This window comes from Micropterus dolomieu, linkage group LG21 (genome assembly GCF_021292245.1).
Source record: "Micropterus dolomieu isolate WLL.071019.BEF.003 ecotype Adirondacks linkage group LG21, ASM2129224v1, whole genome shotgun sequence".
Lineage (NCBI taxonomy): Eukaryota > Metazoa > Chordata > Actinopteri > Centrarchiformes > Centrarchidae > Micropterus > Micropterus dolomieu.
Genome location: NC_060170.1, coordinates 5,064,118 through 5,083,543, shown reverse-complemented (window position 1 = coordinate 5,083,543; position 19,426 = coordinate 5,064,118). Strand labels below are relative to the sequence as shown.

Genomic DNA, 19,426 nt, shown 5'->3' with positions numbered 1-19,426 from the left:
AGTAGACTAATCTGGCAGGTTTCGAGAGACTGTTGAGAAGATGAAACTTTAATGATCCCTGTAGGGAAATCTGGTCATTGCAGCCGCAAAAACGGAAAGAATAAACACATGTTAGGTTGCAACTATCAATTATTTTCACAATCGATTCATTGGGGAGTTATTTTCTTGATTGTTTTTTTCTCGAAAATGTCAGAAAATAATAAAAACTTCCCATTATAACTTCCCAGAGCCTAAGATAACATATTTAAAGCGCTGTTATTACTGCAGTATATTCACCCTACTATCACATATGACAAAGAAAAGCAGCAAATCCTCACATTTTAGAGGCTGCAACCAGCAAACTTTACTATTTCCGCTTTTAAAAAATGATTGACTATCAAAACAGTTGAAGTTGAAAACGTAAATTAGAACACGTATGACTCAAAATATGAAACATTTACAAATATAAAAGGAAAATGAATGCCGCAAAGGATAAAAGGAAAGAAAACCCCATAAAATATGAAATGTGAAATGTCCCCTAGGAATGGTAACAACATTACTAGTAAAAGATGATGTCTCACCATGTTCTCTCTTTGTCCCTCCACTTTCTGTAGCTAAAGAATAAATTCATGAAGAAGATCCCCAGAGATGCAGAGGCATCCAACGTCTTGGTGGGTGAAGTGGATTTCCTTAACAAACCCTTCGTAGCCTTTGTCCGCCTGGCTCAAGCTACAACACTAGGAGGTCTGACCGAGGTCCCTGTTCCCACCAGGTGAAATGATCTGCACTGTCTTTCGCTTCTTCACCCTTGCTCAGCAAAGCCCTTTTCACAGACACCTGCCATCGCAGCCCATACCTCACGCTTGTCTCATCACTATACAGATTCCTGTTTATTCTCTTGGGACCCCAAGGAAAGGCCAAGTCGTATAATGAGATCGGCCGAGCCATAGCAACCCTAATGGTGGATGATGTAAGTGTCTGTTAGTGTGATGTAAAAATGTTTCCATGACATGCATTCCTTATTAGACACTAACACTGTCTCAGTAAACCTGTGGGAACACAAAGTGTCAATTTCTGTAAAGGCTGTGAGCGAGAGTATAAGCTAAAAATGTATGTGGACAGTCCTGCAGCCTGTCCATCTACTGGGATACCTATTGTGTTTAAATGACACGCAGAAGTGATGCTGATTATTAGGCATCAGTGAGGAGAAGGGGTTCTATAGGGATAATAAGTCTCCCATTGCTTGTTAATGGTAGTGTTATTCCTATATTACTAAGCACAAAGCTAAATGTGCTATTTCAACAGATACAAGTAGTAAATAAATAATAGTTCATTTATATTGAACTTTCAGACAAGAGCCACAGTTAGAATATGTGTTTACCAGCCACAATCAAACACTGATTAGTAATCATAGGTTGACCTCTTTTATAATCTGGCATCTTAACAGGAGTTAAATATTCCCTCTTACACCTCAGCACCGCCCTACCTCCGTTAAGTCAGATTCAAGAGCAGATTATTTTTAGAATTTTATTTTGTTGCACAGTTTAAAATAATTGTTCTGATATACTCAACAATGCAGGTAGCACCTATAGTAACACTGTTTTTTAGCTAAATTAGCTGCGTTGCTCTGGGGACGGTAATACCAGTCTGTCAGTTGGCCACCATTTTGGTCCAGACTGATTGCTATGAAATATTGTACAGATATTCTTGGCAGAGATGCTCACAAGTCTCTGATCTCGAGTCCAAGTCAAGTCTCAAGTCTGTGATCTAGAGTCCAAATCAAGTCTCTCGTGGTTATTACGAATGTTGTATCACCTGCTGCGTTCAATGCAGGTTGCTAATAAAACTGCATAGCTATAAGGAATACTGTAACTGTAACCTTTACAGAGCACAACCATGTAATGTGCAATGCAATTATTGACGTCTTATTAAATACTGTAAGTCAGAACACTCCCCAGACTCTTAAACCCAGTTTAACATTAACTAAATAAAACTGTGACGTTGCATAATCAACAATAAACCTGTAACCTGTTTTTAACTTACAGAGCACAACCGTGTAGCCTAATGTACAATGTGTCTACAATTAATGACTTATTATAAGCTTATAAACTAAGTCAAAAAACCCTGTTGACTCTCAAACCCAGTGTAAAGTTAACTAAATAAAACTGTAAAGTTACATGGCCAACAATAAAGCTGTAACCTGTTTTTAACTTACAGAGCACAACCATAATGTGCAATGCAGTTAATGACAGCTTATAAACTACTGTAAGTCAGCACAGCCAATGCTGAGCTAAACATTTACTCACCTCAGTTTACTAACCTATTTTACATTCAGCGCTTCTTTGTTTGGGTCTTGTTGTATGAGGTTTTAAAGCCAAAGTTTATGATGAATGGCGGAGCAGCTGCCGCTCTTTGTTGTCCTCTATAGTCCCGCACCTCGAGTCTGAAGTCTTTTGAGGACGAGTCCGAGTCTCTAACTCGAGTCCCCATCTCTGATTCATGGTGCCCAGAGAGTGTATTCTAATGAGGTTCATGATCCCCACACTTTTTATCTAGTGGCACCATGAGAATCAGAATCAGCTTGATTGGCCAAGTGTGTGTGCACATACAAGGAAATGCAAATGGATTACCATGAAATTTGAATCAGACATTCATGTTCGCTTCAGAATGAATTGTAATAGTTGTGGTAATAACTGTAGCAAATGTTAGCATGCTGACACGCTAAGCTAAGACGGTGAATTTTAAGCGTGGGGATTATGTTAGCACTCTGTAGTGATGGGAAAAGTAACTCTTTTGAAACACTCGAGTCACCAAATCTCGTTCATTAAAATGAACTAATCTATCTATCTATCTAATCTATTGTGTCATTTCGTTCATTTTAACTAGGCTGGTTATTGCAGTGCTGCAGCCCTCTAGTGGGTGATTTAAAAAAAAAAACAGCGCAGAGGGCTGCCTTGGTTGCTTTAATTGACAAAGTAATGCACATAATGCACAAATTCACCTCTTGATCTTTCTCTATCATGGTCCTATAAAGCCCCATGGAGCCACAACCAAATTCAAACCATGTAAAAACCACAGAAATATGTTGTCAATATTCGCTTAAGCCACTACTCCGGCTAAATCCGTCCATTTTCACAATCTTTCCTGAGTATACTACCAGACCAGCCATATATATATATAATTATAATTACTATACTATATCTCTAAAGTTCTCATTCATACAGCAGCCTAATGCCTATCCATGAGTAAAACACACTAGATGAATAAAACACACTCTTTAAAATTTAACAGATTTAATAATAATCTCAAACACTGCAGGCTGTTCACCAGTGAAGAGCGGTGAAACAACAATACGGCTAGCTACGTTGCGTTCTCTGGCGGACCGGATCAGCTGTTAGCTGTAAACAAACCACAGGGCTAATGCTAACGTTGCTATGTGGCTGTATTTTAATGGTTTAATGTCCGGGTCCGTTTGTTTTGGAGGAGACGACCTCTGTGGTAATTCAGCTCCAGGTAGAACTCTGTCAGGGCTCTGAAGTGGAGCGGACCCAGAACAACTCTCATCAGCTGTTAGCTGTAAACACTAGCAGCACTAAAGTTACGGTGCGGCTGTGTTAAAACTATAACTTAGCCCAATGTAGCTGCGCTGTAATAACGTTATGCTTTATTAAATGTCACAAAATTATCAAAATAGATATTAGATATATGTCAGTCCAGTGACTGTTACCTGACAACAGACTTGCCTCTCATTCCCCGGTGCTGGCAGTAAGTCAGCCTGCCGAGTGAAGACAGACTCTGAAGAGGACCCATGTGAGCGCTGAATGATTAGTTAATTCCTGCTCCACAGTACCCGAGATGTCACGTGAAAAATGAACAACTCAAACCCAGAGAACCACAGTTATAGGTCCTGAACTAATCAATTCTGTTTCCTGTGCTGCCTGCTTACCACAGCCCTGTAGCCAGCTTTCACGTGACAAATGAACGACTCAAACCCAGAGAACCACAGTCGAGAGTCGTGAACTAATCAATTCTGTTTCCTGTGCTGACGGAGACCTTGCAGCTGCTGTGTCACGAGTGAACGTAAGAGTCCAAGACTATTCACGCATGCGTGAAAATGAACGAATTACTCACTGAGACAACCCGTTTCTCCTGAGTCACATACGAGATCAGGTCAAATGAACGAAACGTTCTTTGAACGACACAACACTAGCACTCTGACATAAGCATTTAGCCCAAGTACAGCCTCTCTGAGACGGTTGTTTGTTGTTTTAGCATGGCTGCGTGCTAACGTATCCTCATCTATTCAGTCACAAAATTGGTTAGGGTGATCACATTATCTGTATGGAGGAAACCAAAGAACACCATCTTTAATTGTAAAACGTTTTCTCATTAAATCATTTCACAGTAGTATTTGTAATTCAATAAGCCTTTAAATTCCATATCCAGTTATTGGCTGGATTTAAGACATTCTAGAAACTTAGGCAGCATAGAGCATGGCTCCAACACATCTACTGATTCAATTTAAGCTGTTTGTGTGTAAGGGAGCAAATCAATGAAGGTGCCACATAACACACTTAGGGGGGGAAATCTTTCCGTCTTCGCTGGCTGCTGATACCTGCTGCTTTTAATTTGAAAAAGTTTCACTTTATTTAGTTTATTGCAGTTTGGTTTGTGCTGTTTTTCTGGTTTACTGTCCTAATGACCTGCGATCTGAGTAGTGTGCAATGACCATTTACAGAAGTAGAACTGCACTTCACTCACAGTGTTTCTAGGGCATGATTAGTTACTGACTGACAGTTGTTTTTTTAATGTAATCCAGCTAGAGTCAAAATATCAATAAAGTTTCCACATTCTATGTTTAACAAGTCTCCAGAGGCCATCAGAGAGGATGGTCAAGCCCCAATTATTAGAGCAGTACATACTGATCACTATCACCATGATATAAGACAAGTGAAATGCTGAAATCCACTCCCTTTATCTCTCTCCCCTCCCAGCTCTTCAGTGATGTAGCTTACAAGGCCAGAGATCGGGAGGACCTCATCGCAGGCATCGATGAGTTTTTGGATGAGGTGATTGTGCTTCCACCTGGAGAATGGGATCCCAAAATCCGCATTGAGCCACCCAAGAAAGTCACCTCAGCTGACAAAAGGTCAGAGTTTTATTATCTACTTCAGTAATGCACATTAAGCTCTCGGCTTATTTGTCTGTGGCACAAAGAGCAATATGCTAAACGTTCACTTAAAATCAGCTGATAAATAGTTTCCTTAGAGCTTTACGCAGAGTGCAACAAGGTCTCCATATCAGCAAGCACCAGTCAAAGCGTTCAGGGATGAAAAGCCTCTGAAACAGCACTTACAACATCATGGAGTAGCCCTTTTAATAAACAAACATAAATGATCATTTCCATATTTACTCCCATCTTTGCCGAATGTATCTTTTCTGCAGGAAGTCAGTTTTTTCCTTAAACGAGCTGGGGCAGATGAACGGTACAGCTGGGGGAGGAGGAGGAGGCCTGTCTGAGGATGAGGAAATGCCAGTGCAACATGAGCTGGGGGAGGAGCTGGCATTCACTGGACGGTAAGTAGTCCAGGCCGCATGGCAAACTGCCGAAAGGTTTGGATTAAACTGACCCTGGCATATGGAAAGTAAATTTTAAGATGAATTAATCACAATGTGGAAAAGTGGGCAAATTATTTAGGTACAATTCAACTCCCCAAAAGATGTAGACACTCCCTAATGAGCACTTTAGCTGAGCATAAAAAGATTAAATTTGGTCAGTTAGCAGTGTTGGACCGGCAGTTTCAACTGTGCCAAAAACAACAGGATCAATACAACCAAATGTTCCACCTCTTGTTTTGTTTTGCAGAAGAAAATCTAATATACATGAAAGTGATTTTATCCTGATCCAGTGCAGTGATCTTTTTTTTTTCTCTCGAAACCTTTGATTGGTACAAGTTGCATTATGGCAATGCAAATTTTTTTTCTAGGTTCCACCAGTGAGCAAAGTCTCTTTATTTAATAAGAAACACAATGCAGAGGGTTGTAGAAAGTTGTAGAAAAGAAACTTCACAAACACTGACCTCTCCTGCCTATATATGTATGACTCGATATTGCTTTAAAATAAGTTTCCCATCCACTCACTGGAAGGCTCGTCATTCTCCTGCATTAGAGAAAGCAATGTGTGTGATGCTGACTACTGTGTGTGTCCGTGTACAATAGCTTCTGCGGTGGTCTGTACCTGGACTTAAAGCGGAAATTGCCATGGCTGCCTAGTGATTTCTATGAGGGTTTCCACATTCAGTCCATCTCCGCTGTGCTCTTCATCTACTTGGGCTGCATCACCAACGCCATCACCTTTGGTGGCCTGCTTGGTGACGCTACCGACAACTACCAGGTAAAACAGAGTGCCAAACTTAGGAAACAGGTGAAATTACTTTAGCCATTTATGTAGGTTTATCAGCTAGGTATGCGCTATACACAGAGACGGTTCTATGCAAGCTGTGTCTCTAGCTCTGCACCATCGCACAACATTTTATGTCATTTTCAAGAATCTTTTAAAGAAGTACCTGGCATGATATTTAAATAGTTTAACAGACCAAATAATACTAAAAAGATGACTAATTCTGTCTTTGCAGTCATCATTTATTAACTTGTTATTTACCAAAAAAATAACAGCAAGAAGAGCTACAGCAGCAATGATTTGGGAGAACACAATTTTATTGCACCTGTCAGTTACATTACAATCCATACGTATCTATTTTCCCCTCCAATGACATTAAAAAAAAATCATATTAGTTATAAAAACATACGTGATCCTTGATGCTATGTCAGATGTGTCGTGTGCCTCAGTTACTCTAGATTATTATTGGAGCCAAGTCATGTTCATATTTAACGTGGCTTTGAAGTCCACAACAAACCAATTGTAAGCACAGGCAAGTAGCAGCAGTAGATTGAAATCAACTGGTGTCAGCCCAGGAAGCTCAAGTGCAATTTGTGTGTCATATTTATCAGGTTAGAAAAGATGTATTTACTGTGTTTGCCTATGGACAGCTAGTTTGTCTTAGAAAGTGACACTGTTTTCCTGTTTTTAATTTAGTTTGTCCTCATAATATCTTCTTCAGCTTGTCAATTATCCAAATGTGTTGGGATATTGGAACAACTGGGAAAAACTACAACACGTCATCCTCCATTTCATTTTACTGCTCTGTCATAAAACAGTGATGTCACTCTAATATGAACTTAAGATAAGACAAGCTAAGATGTTCCTTTATTGATCCCCGTAGGGGAAATTCTAATTGGCACAGCAGCACAGGGGAGTAGTGTGGTGCAAAGAGTAAAAGAAAAACAATGAATGCAGAATAAAACATCAGAATCAAAAATATAAAATATACACACAATATACAATTGAAGTAGAATATGGTATCCTTGTGTATATACGTGCAAAGTTTCAACAGTTGTGCTTGACCTTGCCAGAGTGAGTGCCTGGCTTCATTGCACTGTGAAGTTGGAGTAATTTTAGCTAATAATGTTTTTACATGCAATCAGGTCTCCCTTTTTTTATTTGTGTAGCACTATCGTTGCACCAACACAAACATCTACACACTCACACACAAACACACATGCACAGAGGAATCATTTCAGAAAAGTGCTTTGCCTGGCACTCATTCACTTCCCTCCCTGTCAAGCTGAAATACAACATTATGACCCTTTGTTTAACGTGTAATGCACTCAGACACACACACACACACACACACACACACACTTCTCCTTTGTTTCATCATTATTCCTCTCTTCCTCTCGTCTCATCTGAAGTTGGATTTTCTGACTTCATCAACACAACAATTTTCTATCCCAAATCCATTTTCACCCCCCTCCCCCAAATCCTTCCAACAGGGTGTGATGGAGAGTTTCCTGGGTACAGCACTGGCTGGCTCTGTCTTCTGTCTCTTCAGCGGTCAGCCCCTCATCATCCTCAGCTCCACTGGACCCATCCTCATCTTTGAAAAGCTCCTGTTTGAATTCAGCAAGTGAGCATTGTTAGAGCTGAATGCTCTTGCAGTAGACAGACATAGTGGGAATAGTGCAGTGAGAGACTGTAGACATCCTCTTAACTGTCAATTAGTGGATTATTTGATAATCCCATTAAAGAGAGAAACACTACTGAATCTCCTGCTCTATTATGTATGTACCACTTCATGCTTCTGTGAGTGAAGAGAGTTGTTTTAAATGCTACTCATGTAGCGTCTATCAGAGTCTACACATGTCAGTTTTTCTAGGGTTTCCCTTCAGGCTTAAATTTAAACCACTTTCACTGATGGTCTGTATTGCTAGGTGAACAAAAAGTGCTACTTTATCTGGATGAAAGTGGGAAAATGTCTAACTGGGTTCTGATCCTTGATCTCAAGGCAATTAAAAAAATAAACTTTGAAGTTCACTGATAACAAATAAAGACGTTTCAACCAGTAATGAATGAGTACCCGCCAAACTTTTGTGTAACGAAACTCTTCTCAACTAGGTGATTGTGTATTCTCATATTGCCATTCTCATTTCAGAACACTAACCCCATGAGCAATTTGATAGGTCAAAGGTCAAACTTGTTTGGATTAGTTATCGTATTTGTGAAATATTTTTACCCTATCCGTATGCTGTATGCTTATAAAGAGTACAGTCTAGACCTGCTCTACACTGCGCAAATAATTATTAGGCAAATTGTATTCTTCAGGATTCCTTTTATCATTGAACAAACACAATGCTCTCAGTCAATCCAAAATATATAATTAAACCTCAAACCTGAATGAACTAAGGAAACATGAATTTTGTCTTGCTCAGGAGAATATAGAAGTGTGCAGAATTATTAGTAATCAAATTACTAGTTTATTCAAATTTTTTAGAGTAAGTGTAACGACATAAAATTAAATAAAATTTTTGGCCTTTCAAAAATATTTAGTGACCATAGCCAGCCTTCTTTTCAATAACTACGATGAGCCTTCCATCCATGGAGTCAGTTGTCAGTTTCTTCATCTGTTCACTATCAACTTTCACTGAAGCAGCAACCACAGCCTCCCAAACGCTGTTCAAAGAGGTGGATTGTCTTCCCGGACTGTAAATTTCACATTTAAAAAAGGCCCGCAAGTTGTCAGTAGGATTCAAGTCAGGTGAGGAAAGGGGCCAGGTCATCATTTACTCCAGGTAGGTTGCACTTCGGGAATATGGTGGCACTGGAGCATAATGGGTTCCTCGTAGCTTCACATTTAATTTTACTCAAGTCTTTTGCAGTTAATATGCACCTTTTCTTCACCATGAGCTTTTTGCGAGCCCGGTTGACTATTCGAAACAAAACGTTTGATTGTCCGGTGGTCACGCCTCAAAAGTTTAGCTATTTCAAGAGCGTTGTATCCATCTGGAAGGCATTTTGTACAATTTTTGACTTTTCAGTGTCAGTTAAATCTCTTTTTTGGCCCATTTGACTTTCACCACATCTTCCCTCATTACACAAATACATATCACCTGAAAATGCTTAACTGCCATGAGCATTCCAGTTTATATGGTTTGGAGATGGAAAATGTGCATAGAAATAATCATTCATTCAGAATACTTACTTGCCTAATAATTGTGCACGCAGTGTATATGAAAAGTGCCCTGAGACAACTTCTTACAATTTGGTGCTATGTAAATAAAACTGAATTGAATGTTCTCTTAAATACAGATAATATAAGTGCAGTATATTATGTTTATGTTGGTTGTATTACATGAATTCCCTTCACCAGTGCATTCACCATGTTTCTCTGACTTCTCACTCCCAAAGGAACAACGACATAGATTACATGGAGCTGCGTCTGTGGATTGGCATCCATTCCTGCCTGCAGTGTTTCCTCCTGGTAGCTACAGATGCTAGTTACATCATCAAGTACATGACGCGTTTCACTGAGGAGGGCTTCTCCAGCCTCATCTCCTTCATCTTCATCTCTGACGCCATCAAGAAGATGGTGGGCTCCTTCAAATATTACCCCATCAACACCGACTTCAAGCCCGACTACGTCACTGCCTACAAGTGTGAATGCCTGGCCCCAGACCCGAGTGAGTTCACCCCTTGACTCAGGGAGATACAGGGGGATTATCAACAAGGAGGAGTGTGGCTACATGTGGCTCTTTTTGGGCTTGGTAGACTGTCGTCACAGGCAGGTTGTAGAGAAGACTAAAACCACCTGTATTCAGTCTATAAAACCCTTTATTGTAATTTTTTATAACTATACATAACTGAGAAGAGAGTCCAGTTCTCACTAGTAAACGTAGTTTTTTTTTGGAGACCAAATCTTTCAAAATCAAATGATTCTACCAATTAGGCACTAATAAACTTTACTTTACACACTTACTTTAATTACTAGCAACCATTTATTAAGAAACATTAGTTCACAAAAATCTTTATTGAGTTTTAACAAATGTAAAATGTACAAAACAATTCAATACATATACAGCATACGTTTCTGGATGAATTCCCTGCCACTGATTCCAGCTAATTTATGAAAACAACTTGGTCAGAGTTAGCACGGAAACAGTAGGTAATCCATCACCTAGCATTTAGCTGCATATATTTTTTTCTTTAAACTGGGGTAATACAGTTGCAAGCTGAAGATTTGAAAACTTTCCCTTTCGGTGCGTTCAAGGACATCTTCAAGATCTGAGAGTAGCAGAATAGCAAATGTTTTAATGCAAGAAGTGACAAAATTCCAAATATCTTTTTCATAATTTGCTCATTGCTTGTCCTCTGGATAAGATTACATCATGATTTAGCTTGTCAGTGCAATGTTTTTCAGCAGCTAATATTGTAGCTTGGGATGTAGCTTGCAGCTTTATGATAAAATGATGACAAAATAAATAAATGGATTAAGTAAATAAAGTGACTAGATCTTAAAGACCCTAAAGACGTTCTCTGAATCAGCTCTCTGCTATGAGCTTTGGGATCCTACAAATAAACACACAGTTTTTTTGCAGACGGTAGTACAATTACAATGCTATTTCTGTATTTGTGTTTTTGTCTGTGCTCCTTTACCGGTTTGAAGTGGGCAGGGCTCCGTTGGAAAAAGGTGATGTCACATGTTTTTGCACACCAATTAGAGAGACATTAAAAGCATCTGAATCAAAATCAAATGTGATCAAACAACACCCACACAGTCCTGATGAAGCAGGTTATCTCAGAGCTTCTGAGTGTTCAGCTCTTAGATAAAACCTAAGGATGCTGCTCATTTAGTCATGAATATTTAATGTTATCAAGAAAAACGAGACGTTTTCAGGGGCTTTAAGATAACCCGTCTAAATCCAGTTTTCAAGTCTCTGAAAGTTGCTTTTGGCACAGTAGTGAAATTAATGGAGGTTAGTGACTGCATCAATCTAAAAATTCCAGGTATATATTGGAAAATGGGGGATAGTAATGTAAGTGGAAGCTGTTGATGGGCTAAACATGGAAAACCACAGGTTTGTCATTTAGCACGTGCTAACTAATGAAACGCTCTCCTACACAGCAGTTAGTCTCCCAGGTGAAGCTGTACCCTTCACTGTTCTTTTGTCTCTTTGATTTCCTATCCTATTAAGCATCCACTGACAGTGCTGATTGATTGATAGATTTAATTTAATTGATCTTTAATATAAAAGTGGCCCCTCTGGCCAGAAATGTCGCACATACACAAATCGTCAAGAGGATGAAAACACAATAAATGTATCCATTGCAGTCCCTGTTTATTGATATATATAGTCAACAAGTCATTATTATCAAGTTATATATCTCAAACATGTGCTTGAGCCAGATTAAATTAGGCAGGCTAGTTAATATTAGCTTGTTACAGATAAATGATATTGCAGAACAGAAAAGCCAAATATACAGTACGTTTGGGGTCATTCATAAAGTTTCACCATTGCATAGTTTGTTCACTGGAGACAAGTTTATCTTTCAACTAAACAATGTACTGTTCAGAACATATGTTGATGACAATGCTGTTAATATTATGTGTTATGTTAAAAAAATTGAAAAGTTGCTGTCTATGATGATTATCAGGATTATGAATACCAATTTTAACTACTCTTCATGGGGTTGCATGGCTTAGTGAAAATCAAATGTTAATTAGATTCCTACATCCTACACATTCCCAGATGTTCACTAATCTGTTAACTAATTTAAACATTGGCAGTGGTTTACAGTCATTTCTATAGACATTGGTTTCTGTAACTGATTTGTCTCTTGTTTGTTTTCGCCATGCACACACAATTTGGCTGCCATCTCTTGCAAGTGAGTACCTCTTTGTTTGTCCGCACGGGCCTCGGTGTGCTCACTTCAATGTCCAGCAGCTGGATTCTCATTATATTTTGCATTTGTTTTTCTTTCCCTTTTGTTTTCCTCCCACCCCCTTCATTTTCTGTCTCATTACGTCGCTGTCTCTCCCTGTCTCTCTCCCATTCATAAACAGTGGCTGAAATGATCTTCAATGGTTTAGTTCCAATGCCAGATAACAGCTCTAGTGTCTCTGGGGTAAGTGCTTGTTTTCATTCAATTTTCATTTTTTGCCTCTATTTTGGCGCATTGTATTTTAGGATAAAGGCTTACAGGGTCAGCTCTTCCCAGAATCAATTACAGGGATTTTTGGAAGCCCAAATGACAACATTGTTAGAAAAGAGTAAAATGGTTTGTTTACAACCAACCCAGGCTTCAACTGAGTCTGACAATGAAGTCACTTTGCTCTCCTCTTTCTGTCCCTTGTTTGTTTCTCACCATCTATCCCATCATCCTCTCTCACTCTCCTCCATGGATTATAACTTCACATCTGTGACGACAAATTTTCACTCTGTCTGTGTTTACATTTTCCTATACGTCTTTGTCAAAACACTTGACTCTTCTTCATCCGCTCCTGTCTCCCCACCACCGCCACCCACCATCCCAGTTGAATGTGACAGCTCTGGACTGGAGCCAGCTCAGCAAGAAGGAGTGTGTGCAGTACGGAGGCTCTCTGGTGGGAAAGTCCTGCAAGTACGTCCCCGATCTGGCCCTCATGTCCTTCATCCTCTTCTTTGGCACCTACTCCATGACCGTCACCCTCAAGAAGTTCAAGTTCAGCCGCTACTTCCCTACTAAGGTGACTAAACTATCTGTCGATCTATCTATGGATCTTTTTAAATTAACAAAACAAAGTTCTCACAATACTTGCAGATTGAGTTAAAATCTCGTTCAAATAAAAGATTCTCCCATGGGGCCTTCTTGTAAGCAAAATAAAGCAATGATTACATTCAGTGTTTCTCACCAAAACAAACTGGGCCTCATGCAAGAACTTTTTGGTATTCTAATGTTAAATTTCACTGAGGTGAGATTGGCTGTAGAACGTGGCCTAATGCTGTTGTGTTAAAAATAACTTAATTTCAGCTGCAACTGCAGTGGAACAAGTCAGGATGAAATCTTAAATGTTCTTCTCCATTTGTGGGCAAGTTTTATTCACAAAAATGTTACCAAATAGTAAAAAGAGACCACAGAGGTCCTGCTGTTAAAAATCAGCAGATGAAATGATAACACATTTGGCAATCACTCGTGACATTTGGGGATCCAAAACAATGAGAAAATATGACTACAGCTGCCAGTGATGTGCTGTTAGAGCTGTACTGTGACAGAAATAAAGAGCAAATGGTTTGACATGAAGTCAGACACTAAAGCAAAGCAGTTCATAGATTGGAGGCCAAGGTGTTGTGACAGCCACAGAAATAAACAAGAGAGTATTATGCAGCTGGTGATGTTAGACTGTCAGGTGTTATACCGCAGGATGTCCCCTTGTCAAGCGACCAGCATAAAGACCCCGAGGCAGCTGTCAGAGTGAGAGAATTGTTCTAACCACCACTGAAGTGCATGAGCTGCCATGCCAAACTATGCCAGTGAAAGCAAAAATTAAAAGAAAAGGATCAACATTATGAAATTTATCAGTAAATTAGCAAGTCATGATGATGACATAAACATGATATTAATGTAGGATGAAGTGTATTTTAGTTTTTTATTTTAGTGTTAGTTGACTGTAGCAACAGCTTTTAGACAGTGGTGGTAGAGGTGGGTCCTGCATGATGCTAACTGTGCGTATCCTTCACGTTACCAAACATGTTGACTGCATTTACTTCCTTATAAAACATTTGCAACAGCATTTTGAATTTTTTTTAATCCAGGTTCTCTAGCTTGCTGCTTCTTGTTCACTGCCTTTGTTGGTGCATTGCTGTGCGTCTTTGCCATTACTGCAACCAACTATTGATCAGTGGAATAGCAGGAACACGTAGTTGCCTGTGAGCATGTGCATCCTTGTGGTTGTGCACGGAACAAACAAAACAGGGACTCGTTTGTAAAAACATTGTTCCATAGCACCATTAGTGGTCAAAAACTCCACAAGGCACCTTTCAGATGAATTTAAATGCAAATAGTGAACACATACTAACGGTGTACACAGAGAATGATGTCTTTCAAAAGTGCAGTAGTGCAATCTCAGGCAGGATGGGCAGGTACATACGATTTCCACATACTCTGGACATACTGAATGAAACAAACCAAGGTTTTTACGCAGTGACTGCTTTCCCTCCCGACTCTCCATGGCGGAAACCATCAAAACACGTGAAACCCTCATTTATAGTGCCACCTCCATTGTGTTTGCACCTGTTGTCACTTACGCAATAACTCTTAGTTAATCACCCCTAACAGGTTCTACAATTACACGTGCAATATTTTAGAATGCATACGCAATTTAGTACTCTTTATTCCGTTTGTTAGTAAATCCGTCCCATAATGGCCAGCAGATAATCACCAAAATGTGTGACTCAGGCAGGTGGCCCACTTAATTTGCTTTTATTCTTTTCATTTGGTTTCTTGGGGTCTCTGTACCTGGTTTGTTTTTGGTTCTGTGATGTTGTCCTGTGTCTTCTGTCTGTTGTTTATGTTATGTTTTTTATTTAATCCTTGTTCCCATTTCCTACAGGAAAGTTATTGTAAATAAGAATCTGTTCTTAATGAACTTGCCGGTAAAATAAATATATAATGATAATTATTGTAATTTTTTGCAGCAGTGACACGTTGTTGATAGAATAGCTGTGTTGGTACAACCCCCATGGTAACAACACGGCACTGCTCACATCTGTCATGTGTGTGCTCTCTAAAAGGAAGTAGATAGTCAAACAGACAAAAGAAACGGATCCCTTCTTTTTCCAGACACAAGGATGATATTTTGAGTCAAGCGAAGCTTGATTGCCATGCCAAACATAACATCGCAGCATTTTCTGTTTTTCTTTGACTTTAGTTTTTATTGTTTTTTCAGTATGTTATAACTGTACAAAGTCACATCAATTTACAAATGTTAATTGAGTAGAAGTACACAGCTCAGTGTTTTCCACATTTTGTCACTGCTTCTAGTTCTGCAAATACATTTTTACTATCCTATTTTTCTCATTTTTGTTTCTCACCATCTGTGGCTCCAGTTGAGGAAACTCATCAGTGACTTCTCTATCTTCATGTCCATCATGACGTTCGTTGGGCTTGATATGTTGATTGGACTCAAAACCCCAAAGCTGATCGTCCCCACAGAATTTAAGGTACAGCAAGTCATTTTCAAACTCTTTCAAAATAAGTGAACTATATCACAAATTAGCTGCTCTTACAAAGTTTTTGCAGCACAGTACTTATTGAAGTAGTGGTCGTCATATGAAATGAAAACCTATCTGACAGTGTCAATAAAAACTGAACATTATCATCTTTGTAAAGGTAGAATCTGTGTCGTTGTATTAGAGTGCATTAGATTTTTACAGGTGTACCTAATAAAGTGGCAACTGAATGTTGTGCTGGTAGGCAGATTTTTTTTTTTTAATACTTGGAAGAGAGTGCAGCTGTAACTGTTATCTGCTTCCTGACTGTAGCATCTACTTAATGGACAGATGTGAGAGTGTTGATCTTCTCAAATAAGTATTTCCGAAAAATGTTGAACAATTAGTTTATATAGATACAATATAGATAATTTTAGATAGATACTGACTGAAAATGTCTTGTAATTATCTTATTCTGTCTAAAATGTTCAGAATCAGAATCAGCTTTATTGCCAGGTATCTGTACACATACAAGGAATTTGTCTCAGGATTATACATTGCTCACGATGTGCTTACTATACAATAATTCAATAATAAAATCGGACACAGGCTTCAGTATAGAGAACACACATATACACACTATAAACAAAACCAATTTAAAAAAAAGACAATAGTGCAATGAGCAGAGTGCAAAGGACGCAGGAGTAAATTATCATTATTATTATTAATATTATTATTATTATGTACAAGTCTGAGGTGGAAGAGATATACAGGTGCACATACACATACATGCATTTGCTATACAGTGTATATATATAATATACAGTATGAACAGCTCTGAAATAGAGAACGAGAGAATGATAAATAAATGATTTGAAGCAGAGTTACTAGGTTATTGCACAGGAGTTGTTCCTGACACAGTGAGTCAGAAATCAGCTGTTCCTCAGAGTGATGGCTTGTGGAAGAAACTGTTCCTGAGTCTGTTGGTATTAGCTTAATAATAATAATAATAATAATCTTTATTTGTAGAGCACTTTTCCAAAACAAGTTACAAAGTTCCTTAACAAGTGTAAAGATAATAATACCCAAGAGACAATAATACAAAAACAATACAAGATAAAAGCATGAAAACAATGAAAAGACTAAAATACACGTTTAAGATAAATATAAAATTAGTAAAATACAATAAAATAAAAGGGATAAAATAAAGTCAAATAAGATCGGGAAAAGCTCTCCTATAAAAGTATGTTTTAAGAAGGGACTTAAAAGTGTTCACTGACTCAGCCGACCTGATTTCCTCGGGCAGGCTGTTCCAGAGTCTCGGGGCCCTGACAGCAAATGCTCTGTCCCCTTTAGTTTTCAGTCGAGACTCTAGCGTACAGTGCTCTGTAGCGCCTACCAGAGGGGAGAAGGTGGAACAGGTTGTGTCTGGTGTGAGATGGATCTGCAGTGATGTTTCCTGCCCGTTTCCTGACTCTGGAAATGTATAAGTCCTGAAAGGAGGGCAGGTTGGCACCGATAATCTTTTCTGCAGTCCTGACTGTCCGTTGTAGTCTGCTCCTGTCCTTTTTGGTGGCAGATCCAAACCAGACAGTGATGGACGTGCAGAGGACAGACTGGATGATGGCTGTGTAGAAGTGGATCAGCAGCTCCTTAGGCAGGTTGAGCTTCCTGAGCTGGCGTAGGAAGTACATCCTCTGTTGGGCCTTCTTGATGATTGTGTCCGTGTTGGGCTCCCACTTTAAGTCCTGGAATATAGTGCATCCCAGAAACCTGAAGGATGTTATTTAGAATGGTGATGGGGGGCAGAGTGGGGGGGCTCCTCCTGAAGTCCATGATCATCTCCACAGTTTTGAGCGTGTTAAGCTCCAGGTTGTTCTGGCCGCACCAGAGAGCCAGCTGATCAACCTCCCGTCTGTAGGCTGATTCGTCACCGTCCCGGATGAGGCCAATGACCGTTGTGTCATTAGCAAACTTTGAAGGATGGGTCTTCTGAGGTGCAGTCATTGGTGTAGAGGGAGAAGAGCAGTGGGGAGCACACACTCCTGGGGGGCGCTGGTGCTAATAGTCCAGGTGCTGGATGCAATGTTCCCCAGTCTCACCTGCTGACTCCTGTCAGTCAGGAAGTTTGTGATCCACTGACAGGTGGAGGCTGGCACAGTGAGCTGGGTGAGTTTGGCGCTAAACGCCGAGCTGAAGTCCACAGGATCCTTGCATACCTGGAGAATCGAGGTGTTGCAGGATGTAAAGCAGTCCCAAGTTGACTGCATCATTCACTGACCTGTTAGCCCTGTAGGCAAACTGCAGGGGGTCCAGCAAGGGGACTGTAATGTCCTTCAGGTTGGCCAACACCAGTCTTTCAAAGGACTTCATGACTACAGATGTCAGGGCGACCAGCCTGTAGTGATTTAGTCCAGGGATGGAGAGTTTTTAGCTCCTCTTTGCTGCTTTAATCTCTTTAGTCAGTGTGTTCCTTGCCTGGTTATACAGGACTCCGTTTCCACTTCTGAAGTGCTCCTCTTTTTGGTGCTTGAGTTTCGCTGTGAACCACGGTTTTTGGTTGTTGTATGTGCGGAAGGTTTTAGTCTGCACACACATGTCCTCACAAAAACTGATGTTGGATGTCACAGTGTCAGTAAGTTCGTCCAGGTCAGTGGCTGTAGACTCAGAAACATTCCAGTCAGTGCAGTCAAAGCAGGCCTGTAAATCCAGCTTCATTGGTCCATCTTTTCACACACTTTACAACAGGTTTAGCAGATTTCAGTCGCTGCCGGTAAGTTGGAATAAGATGAACCAGACAGTGATCAGAGAGTCCTAAGGCTGCACAGGGGACAGAGCAATAGGCGTCTTTTAATGTTGTGTAGCAGTGGTCCAGTGTGTTAGTGTCCCTTGTGGGACACTTAATATGCTGTCTTTATTTTGAGAGGTCATGACTGAGGTTTGCTGTGTTGAAGTCCCCGAGAACAATGAGCAGGGAGTCTGGATGTTTTTTCTCCACCAGGACAAACGAGGACAAACCCCTGCGTTCATGAATAATGTCTCTAAGTGAGGCCTGCATTATTTCTTCAACACTGTGACATCTGTGCACCAACCTTCGTTTATGTAGAAACAGAGTCCGCCTCCACTTGTGTTTCCCATGAGCTCTGTTACGCGATCCGCACGGAAGAGATTAAATCCCGGTGGGTGAAGTGTGCTGCTCAGGATGTGTGTGGTGAGCCAGGATTTGGTAAAACAGACTGTGGCAGATCTGCAGAAGTCCAAGTTAGTTCTGTTGAGGCGCAGCAGTTCATCCATTTTGTTGGCCAAAGAGCGGACATTCGCCAGGTGGACAGAAGGAAGCGGAGTGCGAAAACCCCTTCAAAGTCCAATATTTAAGAGCTCTTCTCTGGTAAATGTTACCAGAGGGACTGCAGAAAACACAAAAAAAGCACTACAGAGCGTAATCCAGAGGCAGCCGTCTGCGGCGCCATCTTATCTAACCTCATGTACCACTTTGGAGATGAACTGCTCTGTTGTGGAAATAAAGTGGCTACTCATCTCCCTCTAGCCAACTCGGCCGGATCGTGGCTGGCTGGTGATGCCATTTGGTAAGAACCCTTGGTGGATTTATCTGGCCAGCTTTGTCCCCGCCCTCCTGGTCACCATCCTCATCTTCATGGACCAGCAGATCAGCGCCGTCATTGTTAACCGCAAGGAGAACAAACTTAAGGTAGGTGTGCTACTGCTATATTCAGTCTGAATGAAATGATTGGCTGGCTGACCTACCCACCTGCACACACTCTGTTGCGCATGGAAATTTCTTTTGGGGGAGTGGCTTTGGTGGGAGGTCTGAAGGGATTTTTTCAGCAGGATACTTTCAAAGTGT

The 19,426-nt window shown here is 40.2% G+C and overlaps 1 protein-coding gene across 4 annotated transcripts in view; it reads left to right on the top strand.

Moving 5' to 3' along the window:
• slc4a5a (solute carrier family 4 member 5a) overlaps positions 1-19,426 on the top strand; it is a 40,190-nt gene that overhangs the window by 11,874 nt on the left and 8,890 nt on the right. For 3 of the 4 annotated variants that reach the window (XM_046034327.1, XM_046034330.1, XM_046034329.1), the window contains 9 exons: positions 4,974-5,128; positions 5,425-5,556; positions 6,199-6,373; positions 7,873-8,006; positions 9,785-10,056; positions 12,438-12,499; positions 12,909-13,100; positions 15,460-15,573; positions 19,109-19,270. In XM_046034327.1, the coding sequence (XP_045890283.1) occupies positions 4,974-5,128; positions 5,425-5,556; positions 6,199-6,373; positions 7,873-8,006; positions 9,785-10,056; positions 12,438-12,499; positions 12,909-13,100; positions 15,460-15,573; positions 19,109-19,270 (1,398 nt within the window). The remainder of the gene's footprint in view (positions 1-4,973; positions 5,129-5,424; positions 5,557-6,198; positions 6,374-7,872; positions 8,007-9,784; positions 10,057-12,437; positions 12,500-12,908; positions 13,101-15,459; positions 15,574-19,108; positions 19,271-19,426) is intronic. The other variant, XM_046034328.1, reaches the window with a different exon arrangement.